A 19,790-nucleotide genomic window follows, 5' to 3' on the forward strand; every position below is an offset into this window, starting at 1 on the left:
TTACTCGAAATTGGAAGGTAAAATCAGCCACCTAGGAAAGCAGCCCTTATGCTAAGTTCAGACACACCGGGATATAAACATAATCCTCATTGAGCCTTTTTTTAAAATAGTAAAGAGTTTGGTGAAATACATATTCATAGAAATTTAGTGCAGATTTTACCTCATTTCGGTACGAAAGATAACATAAGAAAAAAGATAAGAAAACACCAGTTTTTCGCTCGAGCGCCCCAGTCTGCGATGTCGGCTGATCGACAGCTCTCTTGGTTTCTTCAGTGAAACTTGCTTGCCTTTTAAAAAGATTGGCACGTGGTGAAGCCAATTCTTAATATGACAGAAGAAACAACTGCAAAGGTTTACTCTTAACTTTGTCTTGTTATCATTGAAAATAATTTGAAAATTTGATAAGGTTCTAGATAAGCTATTTTTTGCTATCATGGTAGGCCTAAGTGGTTATATTAGGACAATGGAACTTTCAGGGATAAATCTGCAGAGTAAAGAAGACTATGCCTTGTGAAGGTATTTTGTAGTACCTCCCTCTGCTGTTCCTCCCTGTAAAGGGTGCTGACCTTTAAGAATACTTGTTTAATAAAGAGAAACCTTACAAAATAGATGTTCTGATTAAATGAAGTCAACAAAAGTGTTTTCAGCTTCACAACTTAGCTCAATCCCAAATTATGAGGTTTTGAAAATCTGCAAATGCATTTTCTAAATTTAGAAAATACTTGTTAATATGGTTTGAAATTCTACTCAAACAATTTGATTTGCATTTTCAAAATTAAAGGTAAATGTTTAGTTTCATCACAAGCTGTCTAAAGCACATATTACTGCATATAGCAAAATTCTGATGATTGTATATTGCTTCTTTGCCATTATTAGACAAAGAAACACCTTGAGCACACCACTCTGCAATGTTGGCTGATCAATACCTCTCTTTGTCTCTTTAATAAAACTTGCTTTTTAAAAAGATTGGCACATGGTGAAGCCAATTATTAATATGACAGAACTGCAATGTTGGCTGATCAATACCTCTCTTTGTCTCTTTAATAAAACTTGCTTTTTAAAAAGATTGGCACATGGTGAAGCCAATTATTAATGTGACAGAAGAAACAACTGCAGAGGTTTACTCTTAACTTTGTCTTGTTATCATTGAAAATAATTAAAAAATTGATAAGGTTCTAGATAAGCTGTTTTTTGCTATCATGGAAAGTGGTTATGTTAGGAAAATGAAACTTTCAGGGATAAATCTACAGACTAAAGAAGCCTATGCCTTGGGAAGGTATTTTGTAGTACCTCCCTCTGCTGTTTCTCCCTGTAAAGGGTGCTGACCTTTAAGAATACTTGTTTTATAAAAGTGAAACCTTGCAAAATAGATGTTCTGATTAAATGAAGTCAAAAAAAGTGTTTTCAGCTTCACAACTTAGCTCAATCCCAAATAATGAGGTTTCAAAGATCTGCAAATGTATTTTCTAAATTTAGAAAATACCTGTTAATATGGTTTGAAATTCTACTCAAACAATAGGATTTGCACTTTCAAAACTAAAGGTAAATGTTTAGTTTCATCACAAGCTGTCTAAAGCACATATTACTGCATATAGCAAGATTCTGATGACTGCATATTATTTCTTTGTCTTTATTAGAGAAGCATGTCCACTTTTTAGCTTTCTAAAATCCCTCTCCAACAAGACTAAAAATGCATAAAGTGGGCTTGCTTATGGGTAATATTACCTATAGAGCAAAGCATATTGGAAAGTCATAAAACTAAAAAAAAAAAACCTCCAACAAAGTTTATTAATTAAATATAGAATAAAGACCTTGCCCTGCTGCCTGTGGGGCTCATGGACTAATACACTTTTCTCTATAGGTAATGTTACCTGTAAGCAAGCCCACTTTATGCATTTTTTGTTTGCCCCACAGAGGAGGAGGGTCAACCAGAAATGGATATACTCCTTTGCAGCATAGTTTCCAGTTTAGACAGCTTGTGATGAAACTAAACATTTACCATACTAAAATCAGAGAAAATAAATTGAAACCAATACATTAGGGTATAAGACAAGTATTCAAATATCTAAGATATAGAAACCAGAAGAGGGTTAGTAAAGCAGCTTGGCAATTCCTTTTCAGAGTACACTATTGCCCTGAATTACTGAAAGTTTCAGTTTCATAACCTAACGTCTCTCCAGAAAGCAAAATGTAGCTCATCTAGAATGTCACCATTTCCACCTTAGGGGAAGATATAGGTAAAGTATAGTGGAATTGGAGTCAAAATGTATAAACTTTAGTTATTCTACATATTATTAAGTAAGAATTGTTTTCTTGACTTGATTCCTTCTGAACAGCCCCAATTCTAGGCTTGTGCTGTTTTTGGCCAGGTGAACCCATATAAAGATTATAAATTTGAAACAAATTTTGGCTATTTTTGTTTGTCCTTTTAAAGTGGAACTGAATCTTTTTCTTCTCTGATTATGTCCCTTGGACTTTCTCTGCTTTTTGTTCTGAAGACATTTGTGGAGAGAATTCAGGCAAAACATTTGCATCTTCCTCTCAGATATTGCTTAAATAATAAAAGTAATCATTTGTTTACCATCATAAACAAAATATTATAGGGGGTAAAAAAAAGAAAAAAAGAAGAAGCTAAACATGCCAAGAAAAAGAAAGACTTAAATTTTATTGGAGAAAACATTGTCTGTTCAGTGATGCTTTAATCACTAAGTTCTGAAATATTTGCAACCACTGTTGAATTTAGTTTGTATCCCAAATTTTTCAAGATGCAAATTTTGTTGTCACTTAGGAATAAACAGTAGAAACCTTGCAAAGGCTGATGTAAAATAACACTTCTTGAATTTATTGATAGCCTATCCCTCTCTGCATGTAAACCATATCCACCAGCAAGGTAAATTACATGGGGTTGGTGCACTGAATGATAAAAAGAAAAGGTCATCAGCATAGGCTATGTAAAATATTTTTATTATGAACTAGAAGAAATGATGAGATACAGTTCAGAATCTGTAGCCTGAGCAATTATTTTAATGTTTTAATTCAAGCTAGAAAAATACCTGAAAATTTCATTTTTTTTTTGGCAAGACAAAATCAGTTTGCTATGTGAACAAGCTTAAAGGGTTGAATACAACCAGATATTCAAAAAAGAAAACCAAAAGTTTTAAGCTTTGTACATATAATTAATAGAATGGGTTGGAGGAGTGTGCATATCCATGTTGGCCTCAGGCAGCTTGGTGCTGTGGTGAGTTATTAGTATTAGTAGTATTGTAGTATTCAATAATCAAACGTATTTGAACAGAGTCAGTATGAAAAGAAATAGAGCAAAAAACTGGTAATCACAAAAATATTTATATATATTTTTATAAAGGATTACAGTAATTCAAAAACCTGAAAAAAGAAAGCAAAAACTATGAAGCTTAATAGAAATTGTTGTTAGAAATTAGGCATGCTTTAATAATCAAATATCTTTGAAAAGATACAGTATGAAAAGACATCAAATTGCATAAAGAGCAAAAAACTGCTTTAATGATCAAATATCTTTAAAAAGATACAGTCTTTGAAAGTGATTTGCTTTAATAATCAAATATCTTTGAAAAGTACATTCTGGAATGACATTAAATTGCATAAAGAGTAAAAAACTGGTAAATGCAAAAATATTTGTATATATATATATATATTAACAAGGGATTACAACAATTCAAAAACTTGAAAAAAGAAAAACCTTTTTGAATGCAACCAGTTATATAATGTCATTAGGAAGGCCCAAAAAACAAAAATCTGTAATTATTACAAATGATGATTCTCTATTTTGACAAGGGATTACAACAATTCCAAGACCTTAAAAAAACACAAAAGTTTGAAGCTTAGTAGGTATTGTTGTTATAAATTATAAATTAATTGTTGTTATAAATTGTTAAACCGCAAATTGTCTGTGGTTAGAAGACAAGCAACAATGAGAGTCCATAAATAGAAGCCTGCCATGTGTCAGGGCCCAGCTGCAAATTTTCTGGGCTATATATATATATATATATATATATATATATATATATATATATATATATATATATATATATACATATATATATATATAAGTAGTATTTTTATTTTCTTACCTCCTCCTTCCAGGTCTCTTTTACCCTTTGTATATGTGTTGTGCTGTACATAAGGAATAGAGCTACAGCCCAAATAAGGGTTTAGGGTAAAGTTTTCTAGGTCCCTGCTCAACTTCTCTTGCAGTTTCAAGGCTTGACAGATTATGTAAAAATTTCTTTGTTTCTTGGCTTTAAAAAAAAAAAAAAAAAAAAAATTGAATTCTAGGTAAGAATTTGATTCCAATCCTGAAACTGCCTTGCCACTGCCAAATATCTAGTAGAAGCAGACTTAAAGTTGAACTTGATATTTTTGTCGAAGTTAAAGCATTTGTTATAAAATATCACATTCCCTGCAGCTATTAAAAGGAGGTACTAACTTTGAAGCACTTTTCCTTAATCCAATTTGGGCTCTAGATCCATTCCCAAAAGAATATTTCTAAGTTAATGAGCAGCCACTGTCCTTTATTTTCGCTTGAGCTGCTTACGGTCTTCTACTTTACTTTTCTTTTCTCCTTTTTAATTCCTGTTATCTTTTTCTTATTTTTTAGGTCATGGCATATAAAGAATCTGTTAAAAATAAGGTAAACTTTTATTCAATCAGTTTAAGTTTTTTCAATCCCTAATCAAGTTCTGCTTGATAATTCTTACTCCAATTTCTAGGAAACTGAAAGACAAGGTCTGTCAAGGAAGCGCCTTAATCTTGTATTAAAAAAAAAAGAATAAGAAAGTAAAATCTTTTTATCGTATATACTTAAAAGACACATTTTTAAATTGCATTTTTAAAAAATCTATTCTAATTGAAATTTTTAACCACTATCCTTGCTTACTGCTCTCACAAAATCTTGCGATGTATATCATTTTCACATTCACATCAGATCACATTCCTATTTCCGTCAATTCCATTATAGTGTTTTTTTCAGTACTGTGAAAAGCCAAACTGTGTTCTCATAGATGGGAGGAGGCCCAGCTTTTAGAAGTTATTTTAAAACATAGAACTTCGCTATGAATATAATTTGCATAAAAACCTACAAGCCCATGCCCTCCTCCGAAAGTTCTCGAAATTCTAGACATTTTTCTTTAAAAAATTTTATATTTTCCACATGATTTGCCTTTTTTTGGCACTTGTTTGATCTATGCCAGAAGAAAATACTGCACACATCCCTGCCCTGTTTTTTCTTAATTTAAAAAAAAAAGAAAAAAAAGTGTTCCAAAGACAGCAAAGAGTGAAGTTTAAAGTTAAAACGAACCCAAATTATTTTTTCTCAGTATATCTAAAATATGTCAGTAAAACTTCTGATCAGCGCCATTTATAAGTATTCAGTGTTATTGTGGCTTCTTGCTATTAATTGGAAAAGTTTCTGAATTATTTTGAGGTTATTTTCCTATTTTTGTTTGTCCTCTATAGAGGGTAAGCCCAGCTTTATTTTCTTTTCCACATGATTTGCCTGTTTTTGGCAATTCTTTGACTTGTTCTCATCTATGTCAGAAGAAAATACTGCACACATCCCTGCCTTGTCTTTTATTAATTTAAAAAACAGAACAAAGTGTTCTAAGGACAGCAAAGAGTGAAGTTGAAAGTTAAAACGAACCCAAATTATTGCTTTTCAGCATATCTAACATCAGCTTCTGATCAGTTCCATCTAAAAGTATATTCAATGTTATTTTGGCTGAGTTTTTTTCTTTGCTGTTAACTGGAAAAAGTTTCTGAATTATTTTGAGGTAATTTTCCTATTGTTGTTTACCCTCTAAAGAGGGTAAGCCCAGCTTTATTTTCTTTCCCACATAATTTGCCTATTTTTGGCACTTCTTTGACTTATTCTCATCTACGCCAGAAGAAGATACTGCACATATTCTCGCCTTGTCTTTTATTAATCTAAAAAAAAAACAAAGCGTGAAAGACAGTAAAAGAGTGAAATTGAAAGTTAGAACAGGAAACTAGTGCTTTACTGGAAACACAAAACAATATTAGAATTTTGTTACAGCAAAAACAAACCAATTAAGGGCATTTTTTACAGTATGAAAATAAAAAATAAAGCATTTTAGGGTTATTGCTGAACTTTTTTTTTTGTTTAATTTGGTATCATTTTTGCACAATGAACTCAGTCCCATGATTGACTCTCGTCTTGGTTTTGAAAGGACATTTCATGACTATTTTGTAGACAAGTCCGAAGAGAAACCATCTTAAAAATATTAGGACTATAAACTTGCTTTATAATTTGTATTGTAACTTGAAATTATCTGTTGCATAGAGAGAAAAATGCGAATTTCTGGTGTTCATATTGCGGTTTATTTGTTCTTCATTTCGAGTAATACTAAACCATGGTTTTACAATTTATAATTGTATATTACTCACTATTGGTATTATAGCTGTTGAGACCAAGACGTTGCTTGATAAATCAATCTATTATTTTTGTTTGCTGTTCAATGCCCTAGCTGTTGTTAAGTTTTTAAGATGATTTTAATTTTTTACTGGAAGTTACTGATATCACAACATGTGGACTATGAAAAACGTTCTGGATTAAACATCTCTCTACGATGGTGTGGTGGCAGGGTAGTGAGGGCTAGCAGGGCCTGCGAGTCCTGCTAAAGTTGCAGTAGCCTGCTGGTGAGCAGACGATTTATGAAGCCTACTAAGGAGGCTGGGAAGGGGAGTATACGGAAGGGGTGATTGTAAACCTCCAGTGAAGGCTATTTTAGCATTTACAGATGGTATAACTTATTAAAAGCGCATAGATATGAGACATAGCTTTTAATTTAGCTATGAAACATATCTCTGTAACGTTCACTAGCCCCAGCTTCTCCAATTGAAACTTGGTTCGAATAGTGTCATTTTCAGTACCATGCGGCCTCTACATTTGGTAGAATTTATAAAAAAAAAACTTAGGTATGAGCAATAGCTTTTGTATGAGCTATTTAACATCTCTCCTGAATCAATATCAGATAGTAAATAGGAAAGCCGATTTTTTTTTAGATTCAGCTTTGCCCATTTGTAAAAAAAAAAAAAAAAAAAAAAAAAAAAAATACCGGAAAGAAAGTGTTTGTGTAACTTAGGTGATGATAGGTTAACATCGGCTATTACTAAAGTTAATTTTGAAAAACAATTTTTCTGAAGGAAATAAAGAGTTAAGTTGGAACTTAAAACGAACAAAAATTATTACTTTACGTCTATATAACATATATCAATGAAACTAGTACAAATACATCAACTGATGACATTTCCCTGTGTTTGTAGTATTATAGAAAATTAGCGCTTTACTGAAAACACAAAACAGTATTGGAGTTTTGGTACAATAAGAATAAACTATTTAAGGACACTTTTTACAGGATAAAAATAAAGCATTTTAGGGACATTCCATGATTATTATTTTGTAGACAAGTTTAAAGTGAAGCCAAATTGATAGTATTAAAACTATAACTCCCTCAAAGGGTGTATGTTAGTGCCAAAACATCCCAGGTCTCATTGAGCCATCAGACAAATACAGAATTAGTTCTAAGGGAGAAACGAGGGGAAGGTGGAGGTAGAAATTGATTTATGATTCCCAGAGCTGTAACCAGGATTGCTGTTTGGGTGGTACAAAAAAAAAACAACTTAAAAAGTGCATAAAAAATGTGGAGTTGATATGTACTCTTTTATGATTTTCGGGAATAATTCTGGCCTACGCTGTTATTATGAAAGCAAAGAGTAACATTAAACTCCAAAATGAGCAGAATTTATTTCTTGTAGGAGGGGAACTACCCCTTCCTTATCCACACATCCACCTCATGGTCGCAGAAACTTCGGAGGGTGTTCATTAGATCAGATATTGAGAGTTGAAGTCCTTTTTATGGCACTTGGTATTAACCAAGTGACATATTGCAATCGAAAATTCTGTCGGTCTGTCTGTCTGTCTGTCGGTCTCGGTTTTGCTACTTTAGGCACTTCCAGGTAAGCTAGGATGATGAAATTTGGCAGGCGTGTCAGGGACCGGACCAGATTAAATTAGAAATATTTTTGACTTACGAACGTTTGATCAGATCTTAATGAAATTTTATGTTTGGAAGGATATCATGTCTCAGAGCTGTTATTTTAAATCCTGACTGGATCTGGTGGCATTGGGGGGGGGGGGGAGTTGGGAGGGGGAAACCTGAAATCTTGGAAAACACTTAGAGTGGAGGGATCGGGATGAAACTTGGTGGAAAAAATAAGCACAAGTCCTAAATACATGATTGACATAACCGGAACGGATCCGCTCTCTTTGGGGTAGTTGGGGGGAGGGGGGTTAATTCTGAAAAATTAGAAAAATGAGGTATTTTTAACTTACGAACGGGTGATCGGATCTCAATGAAATTTGATATTTAGAAGGATATCGTTTCTCAAAGTTCTTACGATAAATCCCGACCGGATCTGGTAACATTTGGGGGAGTTTGGGGGGGGCCTAAAATCATGGAAAACGCTTAGATTGGAGGGATCGGGATGAAACTTGGTGGGAAAAATAAGCAGAAGTCTTAGATACGTGATTGACATAATTGGAACGGATCCGCTTTATTGGGGGGGGGGGTTGATTCTGAAAAATTAGAAAAAATGACGTATTTTTAACTTACAAAGGAGTGATCGGATCTTCATGAAACTTCATATTTAGAAGGACCTCGTAACTCAGATCTCTTATTTTAAATCTCAACCGGATCCAGCGTCATTGGGGGGGGGGCGGAAATCTTAGAAAATACTTAAACCGGAGAGACCAGGATGGAACTGGATGGGAAGAATAAAAACCTATCTAAAGATACGTGACTGACATAATCGGACCGGATCTGCTCTCTTTGGTGGAGTTGGGAGGGGGAGGGGTAATTTGGAAAAATTAGGTATTTGTAACTTACGAACGGGTGACCAGATCTTAATGAAATTTGATATTTAGAAGGATCTTGTGCTTTAAAGCTCTAATTTTAAATTCCGACCAGATCCTGTGACATTGGGGGGAGTTGGAGGGAGTTGTGAGTGAGTTATGTCTCAGATGTTCCATTTTCGACAAATTGGATCCGGGGACATAGGGGGTTGGAGGAGGGAAACAGAAATCTTGGAAACCGCTGAGAGTGGAGAGATCGGGATGAAACTTGATGGGGAAAATAAGCACAAGTTCTAGATACGTTATTGACATAATTGAAACGGATTCGTTCTCTGTGGAGGAGCTGGGGTGTGTTTGTGTGTTAATTTAGGAAAATTTGAAAAAATGAGGTATTCTTAACTTAAGAACGGGTGACCGAATCTTAATGAAATTTGATATTTAGAAGGAATCCATGTCTCAGAGCTCTTACTTCAAATCCCGACCAGATCTGTTGAAATTGGGGGGAGTTGGAGGGCGAAATCTTGGAAAAGGCTTGGAGTGGAGGAATCGGGATGAAGCTTGGTGGATAGAATAAGTAAATGTCCTTGATACGTGATTGACGTAACCGTACTGGATTCGCTCTGTTTGGGGGAGCTGGGGGGGAGGGGTTCAGTAATTTGGCGAGTTTGGTGCTTCTGGATGTGCTAGGACGATGAAAATTGGTAGGCGTGTCAGGGAGCTGCACAAATTGACTTGATAAAGTCGTTTTCCCAGATTCGACCATCTGGGGGGCTAAAGGGAGAGGAAAAATTTAGAAAAACTGATTTATTTATAACTTACGAGTGGGTGATCGGATCTTAATGAACTTTGATATTTAGAAGGACATCGTGATTCAGAGCTCTTATTTTAAATCCTTACCGGCATTAAGCCTCTGATTTTCCTTTTAAATCAATCTATTGATTCTTAGAATTTTGTTAGAGCTCATACCATACGAGCTCTTAGCTCTTCTTGACTCGTCACAAGTGCCATGTGAACTCTTAGCTCTTTTTTTTTATAAGTCGAGAGTGATTGGAGATCACCCAGCCGCAAGAAAGGACGGCAAACGTCGGCCACCGGATATACATTGTTTTCGTGATCTGTTATTTTCAAAGTAAAGTGTTATTTTTTTAAAGTGTTATTTTGTAAGCTCATATCTAAAATTGAATATTAGATTTCAAAAGTTGGTGAAGATTAGCCTTTATTACTTAGGTTTTCAAAGGTGCTTAGAGCTAGATTAACGAAAACTTCAGCACTAAATTAATTACTATGGTTCGCTCTCTACAAGATTGCAGCTACTAAAGGTTATTAATATTGTAGCTAGTGTTAGACTATGACAAGAAGTATAGATTAGTTTGTTGTTGTCAGGTTATGTACTCACTTTCAACTCCTAAATCAATATTCTTGTTCTCTTTACCTAGGTTGCAGCTCCTGCTGCAACCTGTCTAAATTTCTTGAAATAAATTGATTCCATTACTCTTATCTTCTTCATTTGCCATCAACTTGGTTCCATTCAGGTAGGAATGTTTCTTTATTTTGAGATGGAAAAGACAATAGAAGTACATGAATATTTTTCAGAAATCATGGCTCCCTGCTTTTACTAATTAAGTACGTCCAAATTGTAATTAATAAATATTCGTAATATGTTAAAGCCTGTCAAAGCAGTTATATACTTAAAAAAATCAGTTGCCTTGCTCAAACAGTTCGTGGTAATGAACTGTATTAAGGAGCGACCCGGCTCAATAGTAACCGAAACTCGAAAAAGCGGAATTTTGATAGAAATATATACTTCAAAAGAATCGGATTTTTATGTTGATTTTAAATATACAAGTTTTATCAAGTTAAATATTTAAATATAACTCGATTTAAAGAATCAAAAGTTACGAGCCTGAGAAAATTTGCCTTGTTTTCGAAAAAAGGGGGAGACACCCCCTAAAAGTCATAGAATTTTAATGAAAATCACACCATCAGATTCAGCGTATCAGAAAACCCCACTGTAGAGGTTTCAAGCTCCTATCTGCAAAAATTTTGAATTTTTTATATTTTTTTTTGCCAGAAGAAAGATCACGAATGCGTGTTTATTTGTTTTTTTGTTGTTTTTCTCCGAGGGGGCGAACCCCCTCATGTACATAATAAAAATATACGAATATAGAAGTTCCTTACGTAAGTTAATTTGTAAGTTAAGTATATTTATTACTAATAAAAACGTTCGTAAATAAAATTAAAAGTTCTGGTGGCCTTTAAGTAACCAAAAAAATGGAGGGCAAAAATACCCCTCCGCCGCCCCTTTTTTCTCAAAATCGTCCGATCAAAACTTTGAGAAAGTCATTTGGCCAAAAAAAGTAAAATTAATATTCAAATTTCGTTTTAATTATTCATGTACGGTGAGCAAAATCAAAACCTGCATTAATTCAAAAACGTTGAGAAACTAAATAAATAAAAAATAAGTCTTTTCAACTGAAAGTAAGGAGCAACATTAAAACTTAAAACGAACAGAAATTATTACGTATATGAGGCGGTTCGTCTCTTCCTCAACGCCCCGCTCTTTACGCTAAAGTGTGTCTCTTTCTCACAACTCTATTTTTTAAAACAATAAGAAAATTTTGTGTAAAGAGCGGGGCGTTGAGGGGGGGGGGGACAGCCCCTTTCATATACGGAATAATTTCTGTTCGTTTTAAGTTTTAATGTCGCTCCCTACTTTTAGTTAAAAAAAAACTTTTTTATATTTAATTTTCAGTAAAGCCTATGGCTTATTAGGGCAAACGGATAGGGATAAGGTTAAACAACCATATTCAGACAAGGGAATTGGGGGACGGGTTTGAATTATCCACATTTTATATCTAAATGGTGTTGAACCATATTTTTATCGTTTTTATTCTCCTGATGATACGTTCTGAAAATTTGAGCTGTGAAGTAAGCCTCAAACTTTGCTTTAATGGGGACCTCCTACCCCTCCCTCAAAGAGGGAGTTGAAAATGAAGTTTGAGTAACTTTTTGGGGCTTCTGTAACCAGGTCAAAAAATTTGGAAGCACTCAACAATATATGAAGGACATTAAAAAGGAGTAAAAATAGGCATCGTAAATATTGCCAAGAAGTCTAACTAAAAAGAAAGAAAGAAAAAAAGTCGCTCGAATAATTATAGGTTCTACTCAATTAATATTTGGCCTTGTTTAGACCAAAATTAGTAACTGTTTTGAAAAACTATGTGGACTAACCCGCTATTCTTTTGCTCTCTTAAGCTGCCTTTTACTTTCAACATAATTCCATCGAGTATCTTATTTTCAGGCAGAGGAATTGGTCATGAAAAATTTTCCTGCAAAGATTGTTCTTCTAAATGAGATACTAGACACACCTTTATTCAATATTGATCCACTACATGAAATCCGTTGTGAGTTAGGTATAGGTGCTCCAGATCCGGTGCTTTTAGAGTAAGTATACAACTTTTGCTTTTAAAACTTGGAAATATATCTACATAATTTATTGATTTTGTTGATCCTAGAAACACCCAAACGAGAAACCGAAATTGGCTAATAGGATTTGTAAATTTTACCCAGTAGGCCAACTTTGTAGATTTTCATGCAGCTACTCATTTTAGAACTAGGCCTTTCGTTGGAATCTATCAACCAATAGAAATCATAACTGGATACTGTAGTGTATTAAACTTAATATTAAATGAATAGAAAGTATGTTTACATTCTTTTAAGTGGGAAAACACCAGCTGTGTAACATGACGATCAGAATTCATGGATTGCATAATGTTTTCTTCAAAAAAAAGAAAAAAAAAAGATAAATGTATTATGGAAAAGGGTGGCAGAAGTCAAATAAGATCAAACAGACGCCTTCCCATTTCTTTTTGGATCTGGGCAGCCATGTATTGGAGGAAATGGCATAGGATTAAAATAATAAATTTTAATTTAAAATTTAAATTTTACATTCTGTTAGAAAAGGTGGACATGTTACACCGTGATGAAACCGGAACACGTATGTAATGGGTTTTGTTTTAAAACAATCAAGTCTAAATTTGCCCAAATTTATATTAGTAACTTGAGAAACCCTTAAAATCAAATTTGGTTTTGAAATATGTGCTTACTGTGCTTTTACAGTATTTCTTAAGGTCTTTTTCCATAGCTCGTTTAATGTATGCCTAGATGTACGGTACATCCAAAACAGACGGGTCCAATTACTGAAACTACATTTTGCGTGCCCCCCAAAATCTTACAAAAGGACAATAAAAAGGTGAGAAAATGTATAAAAGATTTATTTCTCAAAAAATAAGTAGACTGACTTGTTGAAAATGGTTTTCGTTTAGGATTATTTAGAGCCTTTTGGAAAGAATTTTAGAGTGCGTTTATTTGTTATTTTAGGGCTGCTTCCTTTGATCCAGCAACAAAGAAAAGAAAAGTAGAAGATGTGGTAGGTACTAAAGTCCAGATCCTTCCAGATGGCAACACAATTCACTGCAATGCACAAATTAAGCAAATGATTCAAATTGTGAAGCCACACATTTGGAAGCTAGTCGAAGATACTAATCTGGTATTTTTTTTAAAGTATCAATTCGTTAACTTCCTTCTTTATTGACGCTTTTAATGTTTAGGTCTATAGCCATCGTTCATGCAAGATTTGTAGTTTCATATTGTTCATATTCTTCTGATTGACAATGTCTTTGTGAATTTTTTGGCAATAGTGTTGGCACCCTTTTTGTTTTGATCTAGCTGTAATGATGATCTTACTCTTCTATTTCATAAGCTATCAAGTATAATCTTATTTTGTATAAATCTCATTTTGTATAAAATGAGATTTATACAAACTCAACTTTATACAAAATTAAGTTTAATTTTATGTAGAACTCAATTACAAAAGAATGATTATTTAAACGATTACTTAACAACGACGACAGTAATATTGCACAATATAAGAAAAAGGTGTCATTATGAGTCATCAGCACTTTGCATGCTCAACTAAATACAAATTAAAGTGAAACTGAAATGTACTTCAAAACTTGACAAATTCACAAAAAAGAAGGATTTGACTTTCTATTTGGGTGAGAGAGAGGATTATATGGGAGAGTATCCATGATTGGGACGTTCTATACTTGGGACAGGCCTAAAAAGATACCCATGAACACCCTGATTAAAAAGACAACCATTCATCCTGATTATTCAGTGAATATGTAGCCTTACAGTATCATAATATCCATTGCATATGTTACAGTCACAGGTAAAGCATATTTCTCATTCAATTATTTGATCCTTGCTAACCGTTATTTTATTAAAGTTCCGCAAAGTTTCGTTTTTCAATTGATGGATTTTTATCCCTTCTGTTTTCTTACATCATTCTATTTAAGGACTGCCTATTATTTTTCTTATTATTCCCGCTTGGCATCGATGAAAGTTGGGAAATCAATACTGTAAGTATGAAAAATCAACCATGTGTCTTTGAAAATTAATTAGCGACAAATGTTTAAAACTAATAGTATATTTTAATATTATAACACAAAATAGAACTATCATTTCACTCTTGCTTAGTTAATTTGAAGAATTCGCTATGTCTTGAACGAAGTGGATATTTCGCAAACTTGGTAATTGTTCGGAATTGGGGATGCAAAGGGTCGTGTGTCTTGCCTCTTGTATGAATCATCATATTCCTTGCATGATCCTTCATATGATTGGATAAAGAAAATGGTCTAGTACAAATATTGCATATATAAGGATTTTCTCCAGTAGGAACTCTCGAATGGTTGTATAAATTAGAAACTTGTGCAAACGCTTTAATTTATCTTACATTTATATGCTTTTCCTCCAGTATGAACTCTCACGTGTGTGGCTACATTTGTATTCCGGGAAAACCCTTTGTTGCATATCTTGCATTTGAGATGGAATAACATTTTCTTCTCGATGAACCTGTGTTGAATATTTTTTCTCCTGCGTCTTTGATTTGCAAAGTTTTAGGTATGTAGCTTTTATTGTTAGACGTTTGTTAGTGGTCAAGTCTGTGCATTGGCTTCTACATAATTCTTCGAAATCTTCATTAAAGTGTTTTGACATTTGGCATTAAATGCTCTACTCTTTCATATGACACGATGTTGTTTGCGTTTGAATCGTCGAAATATTGATGTATTTGCGTTATATATATCTTCAATGGTCGACTTATTTGATCTTATTGCGTCGTCTGTGTTGAAAAAATAACCAATGACGGATGTGCGATCAATTAAAGTACATGTGCAAAAAAGATTGAAGATGGATGAATAATTTATGACGTAAATATCCAGGTATGAAATCCCAGTTAAATATTTGTCTGGTGACCTTCAACGAGTTAACTCAATGCGTTATACAACTATTGCTAATATACTGGTTTGTGGCCTTGGCTGTATGCCAAAGGTGTGTGGTGACTTCCGCAGAGTTAGCTCGACCTAATATGGGCTATGTAAGAGTGAATTGCTCCCTTGTCCGTGGGGAAAAGACCTTGGTCTATGACCACTACGGTATCCAGACGATGCATTGTACTGTAGACTAATAATGATAGAACTAACACTATTCGAAGCAAATTTTGTTTGCAATAAAGTGCAAATGACCCTCTAGCCTTCAGAGGAAGTAAGGGGAATGGTAACCTAATTTTCATTTTTGTTAACTCATTTTTTTTTAAATCTAAACTGACGCTTCATCGTATTTTCGCTGCGAAAAAAAATGGACATTTATGCAAAACAGGCAAAAAAGAAAGAAAAAAAAATATTGAAATTTGATTTCAAATAAGTATTATTTCCTATTTGAGACATTTCCTCTCCAATTTTCCTTTTTTACACCCAGGCCTAATTTCTTAGGCATGGGAGCAAAAATTGCCAAAAAAATTCAAAATTTGTATAGAATACGCAAAATATGCCTGGGAGTTTAAAATCTTTATTTCTAATCTCTTCGCGATGAGATATGCAATCTTAGCAATTTATATATAGATCTAATACTAATACTAGTATCCGTATTAATATTATGCACTATGTCATAGGCCTCATCGTCTGAAGCTCCATTAAGTAAATTCAATTTAGTTTTTTTTCTCATCTTTCCTGTTTTTCGCGTAAAATCTTTTTTTTGAAATTGTGCAAAATCTTTTGTTTATTAATTTTTGGACGCCATATTTGTGTACATTGTATTTTACCAATTTAATTAATTTTTTATGACCATTTTTATGCAAAAGAGACTTCTTTTAATTAGTTAACATTTGCCTTTTGTTGTTCTTTTCTTTGTTTGTTTTTTTCTTTGCTTGACATAAGAACTGAACATGCCTCTATTAGAGCTTGTGATGATCTGTTGGAAATAAGTCTTATCTCATAAGTAAATATGGTGATCTTTGGGTCATTCCATTTAACATCAACCTGTTTATAACACTCATCACGGATCTTGACGAAACTATGTAGGTTGAATCCGTTCATGGATAAGAGCAATTATACAAACGTTTTTTTTTTTTGCTCAATCGAAATATTGCAGTCAAAATTTTGACAATCTTGGTTTATTCTGTATTCTGGTAGATTTTGGAAAGTAACATATGTCTTTCTTACTTTCTAAATTAATTTTAGTTTAAGGTTGGAATTTTATTTCAGACTATCAAAAATCTAATTCAGTGGAACCTATATATAAAAATCACTTCGATTTGCTTCCAAATATTGAGCCTTGTTGTGTAAGCCCAGTCAATGCCTTCCAAATATTTTCAGCCTTCCCCATCCATGTGTTGTGTGTTATACCCCATTCGTCATGTTATGGCAACAGTGATCAAGATAAAAATCCATATTTAAATAAGGGAGGGGAGTTGAATGGCTTCATCATCTTCTATGTGTAAAAATCGCGGAAACACATGTTTTTATTTTTTGCTTCTTGGTGATGCACGCTTAAAGTTTGAGCTCAGTGGTGTCAATGGTCGGGTATATGTCTCCTAAGTTTGTTCCCCCCCTCTATATTTAGAAAAAATACATTCTTGTGGGTGTTTTCATTGAGTACCATTTTCATTGAATTGAGTGCCATTTTCATTGAATTGAGTGCCATTTAATTGTTTTAAAAAGCAGAATTGTGGCAAAGAGTCAAACTTTAGCGTAAAGAGCGAGGGATTGCGGAGGGGACAACCCATTTCATATACGGAGTAATTTCTGTTCGTTTTAAGTTTTAATGTCGCTCCTTACTTTTAGTTAAAAAAACTAGTTTTTTTATGTAATTTCTGAACGTTTTTGAATTAATGCATGTTTGATTTTGGCTCTCCACACATAAATTATTAAAATGAAATTTGCATTTTAATTCCTTTTTTGGCTAAATGGCTTTCTCTTAGTTTTGATCAGACGATTTTGAGAAATAAGGGATGGGGAAGAAGGCCTAGTTGCCATGCAATTTTTCGGTTACATAAAAAGGCAACTATAAATTTTAATTTTTCACGAATTTTTTTATTAGTAAAAAATATACATAACTTAAGAATCAACTTACGTAACAAACTTTTATATTCTTTAATTCTTATTATGTATATGAGGGGGTTTGTACCCTCGTTAATTCCTCGTTCTTTACACTAAATCGTAAGTTTTGTCCCAATTCTTTAAGAATGACCCCTGAATCAGAAAGGCCGTAGAATAAATAGTTGAAATTACTAAAAATACTATAGCATAAAGAGCGAGGTATTTATCTCCTCCTAAATACCTCGCTCTTTATGCTAAAGTATTTTTAGAACCCCTCATATGTGTAATAATCTCTGTTCGCTTTAAGTTTCAACGCTACTCTTTACTTTCAATTGAAAAAACTTTTCCATGTTTATTTTTTCATTGTTTTTTTTATAGTAATTTTAGAAAATCCTGCGCCCTTTTCATTGAATTTCTGTTCCCCCATGATATATTTCTCCAAGGAAAGATCCTTCCACATAGCCCCCTCCCCTCAACCCCACCCCCCAAAAAAAAATCTCCTGAAAACGACTGTACACTTCCCAATAACCATTATTATATGTAAACACTGGTCGAAGTTTGTAACTTGCAGCCCCTCCCCCAGGGACTGTGGGGGAGTAAGTCATTCCCAAAGACATAGTTATTGTGGTTTTTGAATATGCAAAACAAAATGGCTATCCCAAAATTTTGATCTGTTGACTTTGGAGAAAAAATGAGCGTGGGAGGGGGCCTAGGTGCCCTCCATTTTTTTGGTCACTTAAAAAGGGCACTAGAACTTTTCATTTCCGTTAGAATGAGCCCTCTTGCGGCATTCTAGGACCACTTAGTCGATACGATGACCCCTGGAAAAAAAAAACAATAAACACACACCCGTGATTTGTCTTGTGGCAAAAAATGTGAAATCCCCCATTTTTGTAGATTGGACCTTGAAATTTTTCCTATAGGGTTCTGATACACTGAATACGATGGTGTGATTTTCGTTAAGATCCTATGACTTTTACGGGGTGTTTCCCCTTATTTTCCAAAATAAGGCAAATTTTCTCAGGCTCGTAACTTTTGATGACAACGACTAAATTTGACGAAACTTATATATTTAAAATCAGCATGAAAATTTGATTCTTTTGATATATCTTTTAGCATCGAAGCTCCGTTTTTTAGAGTTTCGTTTACTATTGAGCCGGGTCGCTCCTTACTACAGTTCGTTACCACGAACTGTTTGATTGAGCTTTTAACTTTGCTTTATATTGTGCTACCTTACTATGTGAATAAGAGCTGGTTAGGAATTGTAACCATTCTCATTTCATAAAAATGCCCGTTTTTTGTCTTTGAAAACTGAATTAGGGTTACATATTGCTCGTATGTGCCTGCAAATAAAATTTTTTGAAAAATGCCAGTGATTGAAGATTTTTTTTTTTACTTTTTTGTTTAAAAATAAAGCATTTTCTGTCGTATTTTCTTTTTGGTATGTTTACAAATGAGTTGAATTTCAGACAGTTTGGGAGACATCAATTTTGCAATATGACAGCAATGCAATTTTGGAGACTATTGTTGAGAATCATCGCTCCATATCCGGCAACACATAACAATTTCTACACAATTTCGATCACTTGTAGTTTAAATCACTAAGCTGAATGCAAAATGATGGAAAACGTCAAGTTCTACTCTAGAGTGAATCTAAAGGAGGTATCTGGATTTCAAAGACGTCACTAATCAGTATAACGAATCTAACTCAAAGCTTATTTTGCGAAGAATGTGTTTCTTTTTAGGATGACTGAAGGTTCTAGATTCAGTGCGTCACCCTCTCAAGGATGAAACAGACACTTTCTGATTTATCCATCATAAATTCTCTTATTTATACAAAATTTTCATTTTTAGTTGAAAATGTGGATTGCTTTTCTAATACCCAAGATTGAAGATGGAAACAATTTTGGCGTCTCTATTCAGGAGGATACTTTGGCAGAGATTCGAACTGCTGAATCAGAAGCTGCAGCGTTTTTTGATCAAATTTCACGCTATTATAGTAGCAGAGGAAAACTAGTTTCAAAGGTAAAAAATCTTTTTACTTTAAATAGCAGGCAAAATATATTCCATGTATTATCAACTGCTCAGTAAAAAATATAAGATACAGGCTCATGTCTCAAGGATTCGACACTTAAATAGTGATGGCATGGAGAACAGGGTTGCCACCATTGTCAGTTCCCAAAGTGCTTTAATTGCCCAAAGTTGTGTACTACACAGTGATTTTCGGTGCTATAGTAAAAAAATTGACTGTAATAGATCTAAAATAGCACTACAGGTGGCAATCCTGATCTAGAAATGATAAGCTAGAGGGACAAATTTTTTCTATTTCTGACTAAATTCCTTAATCTCAATTCTTAAATCGGATTTTATTCCAGAAAAATTAAATATCTTTTTTGAATATATTGTATCTGCAAAATTAAGCTGATCGAAATGTTATAAAAAAA

General features: G+C 33.7%; 1 protein-coding gene across 1 annotated transcript in view; it reads left to right on the top strand.

Moving 5' to 3' along the window:
- The first annotated feature begins 228 nt into the window (after positions 1–228).
- LOC136030169 (proteasome activator complex subunit 3-like) overlaps positions 229–19,790 on the top strand; it is a 24,099-nt gene continuing 4,537 nt past the window's right edge. Inside the window, exons 1-5 of the mRNA XM_065708909.1 lie at positions 229–351; positions 4,637–4,669; positions 12,210–12,352; positions 13,289–13,457; positions 19,201–19,371. Of these exons, the coding sequence (XP_065564981.1) occupies positions 328–351; positions 4,637–4,669; positions 12,210–12,352; positions 13,289–13,457; positions 19,201–19,371 (540 nt within the window). The 5' untranslated portion in view covers positions 229–327. The remainder of the gene's footprint in view (positions 352–4,636; positions 4,670–12,209; positions 12,353–13,288; positions 13,458–19,200; positions 19,372–19,790) is intronic.

This window comes from Artemia franciscana, chromosome 8, assembly GCF_032884065.1.
Source record: "Artemia franciscana chromosome 8, ASM3288406v1, whole genome shotgun sequence".
NCBI classification, from domain to species: Eukaryota; Metazoa; Arthropoda; class Branchiopoda; order Anostraca; family Artemiidae; genus Artemia; species Artemia franciscana.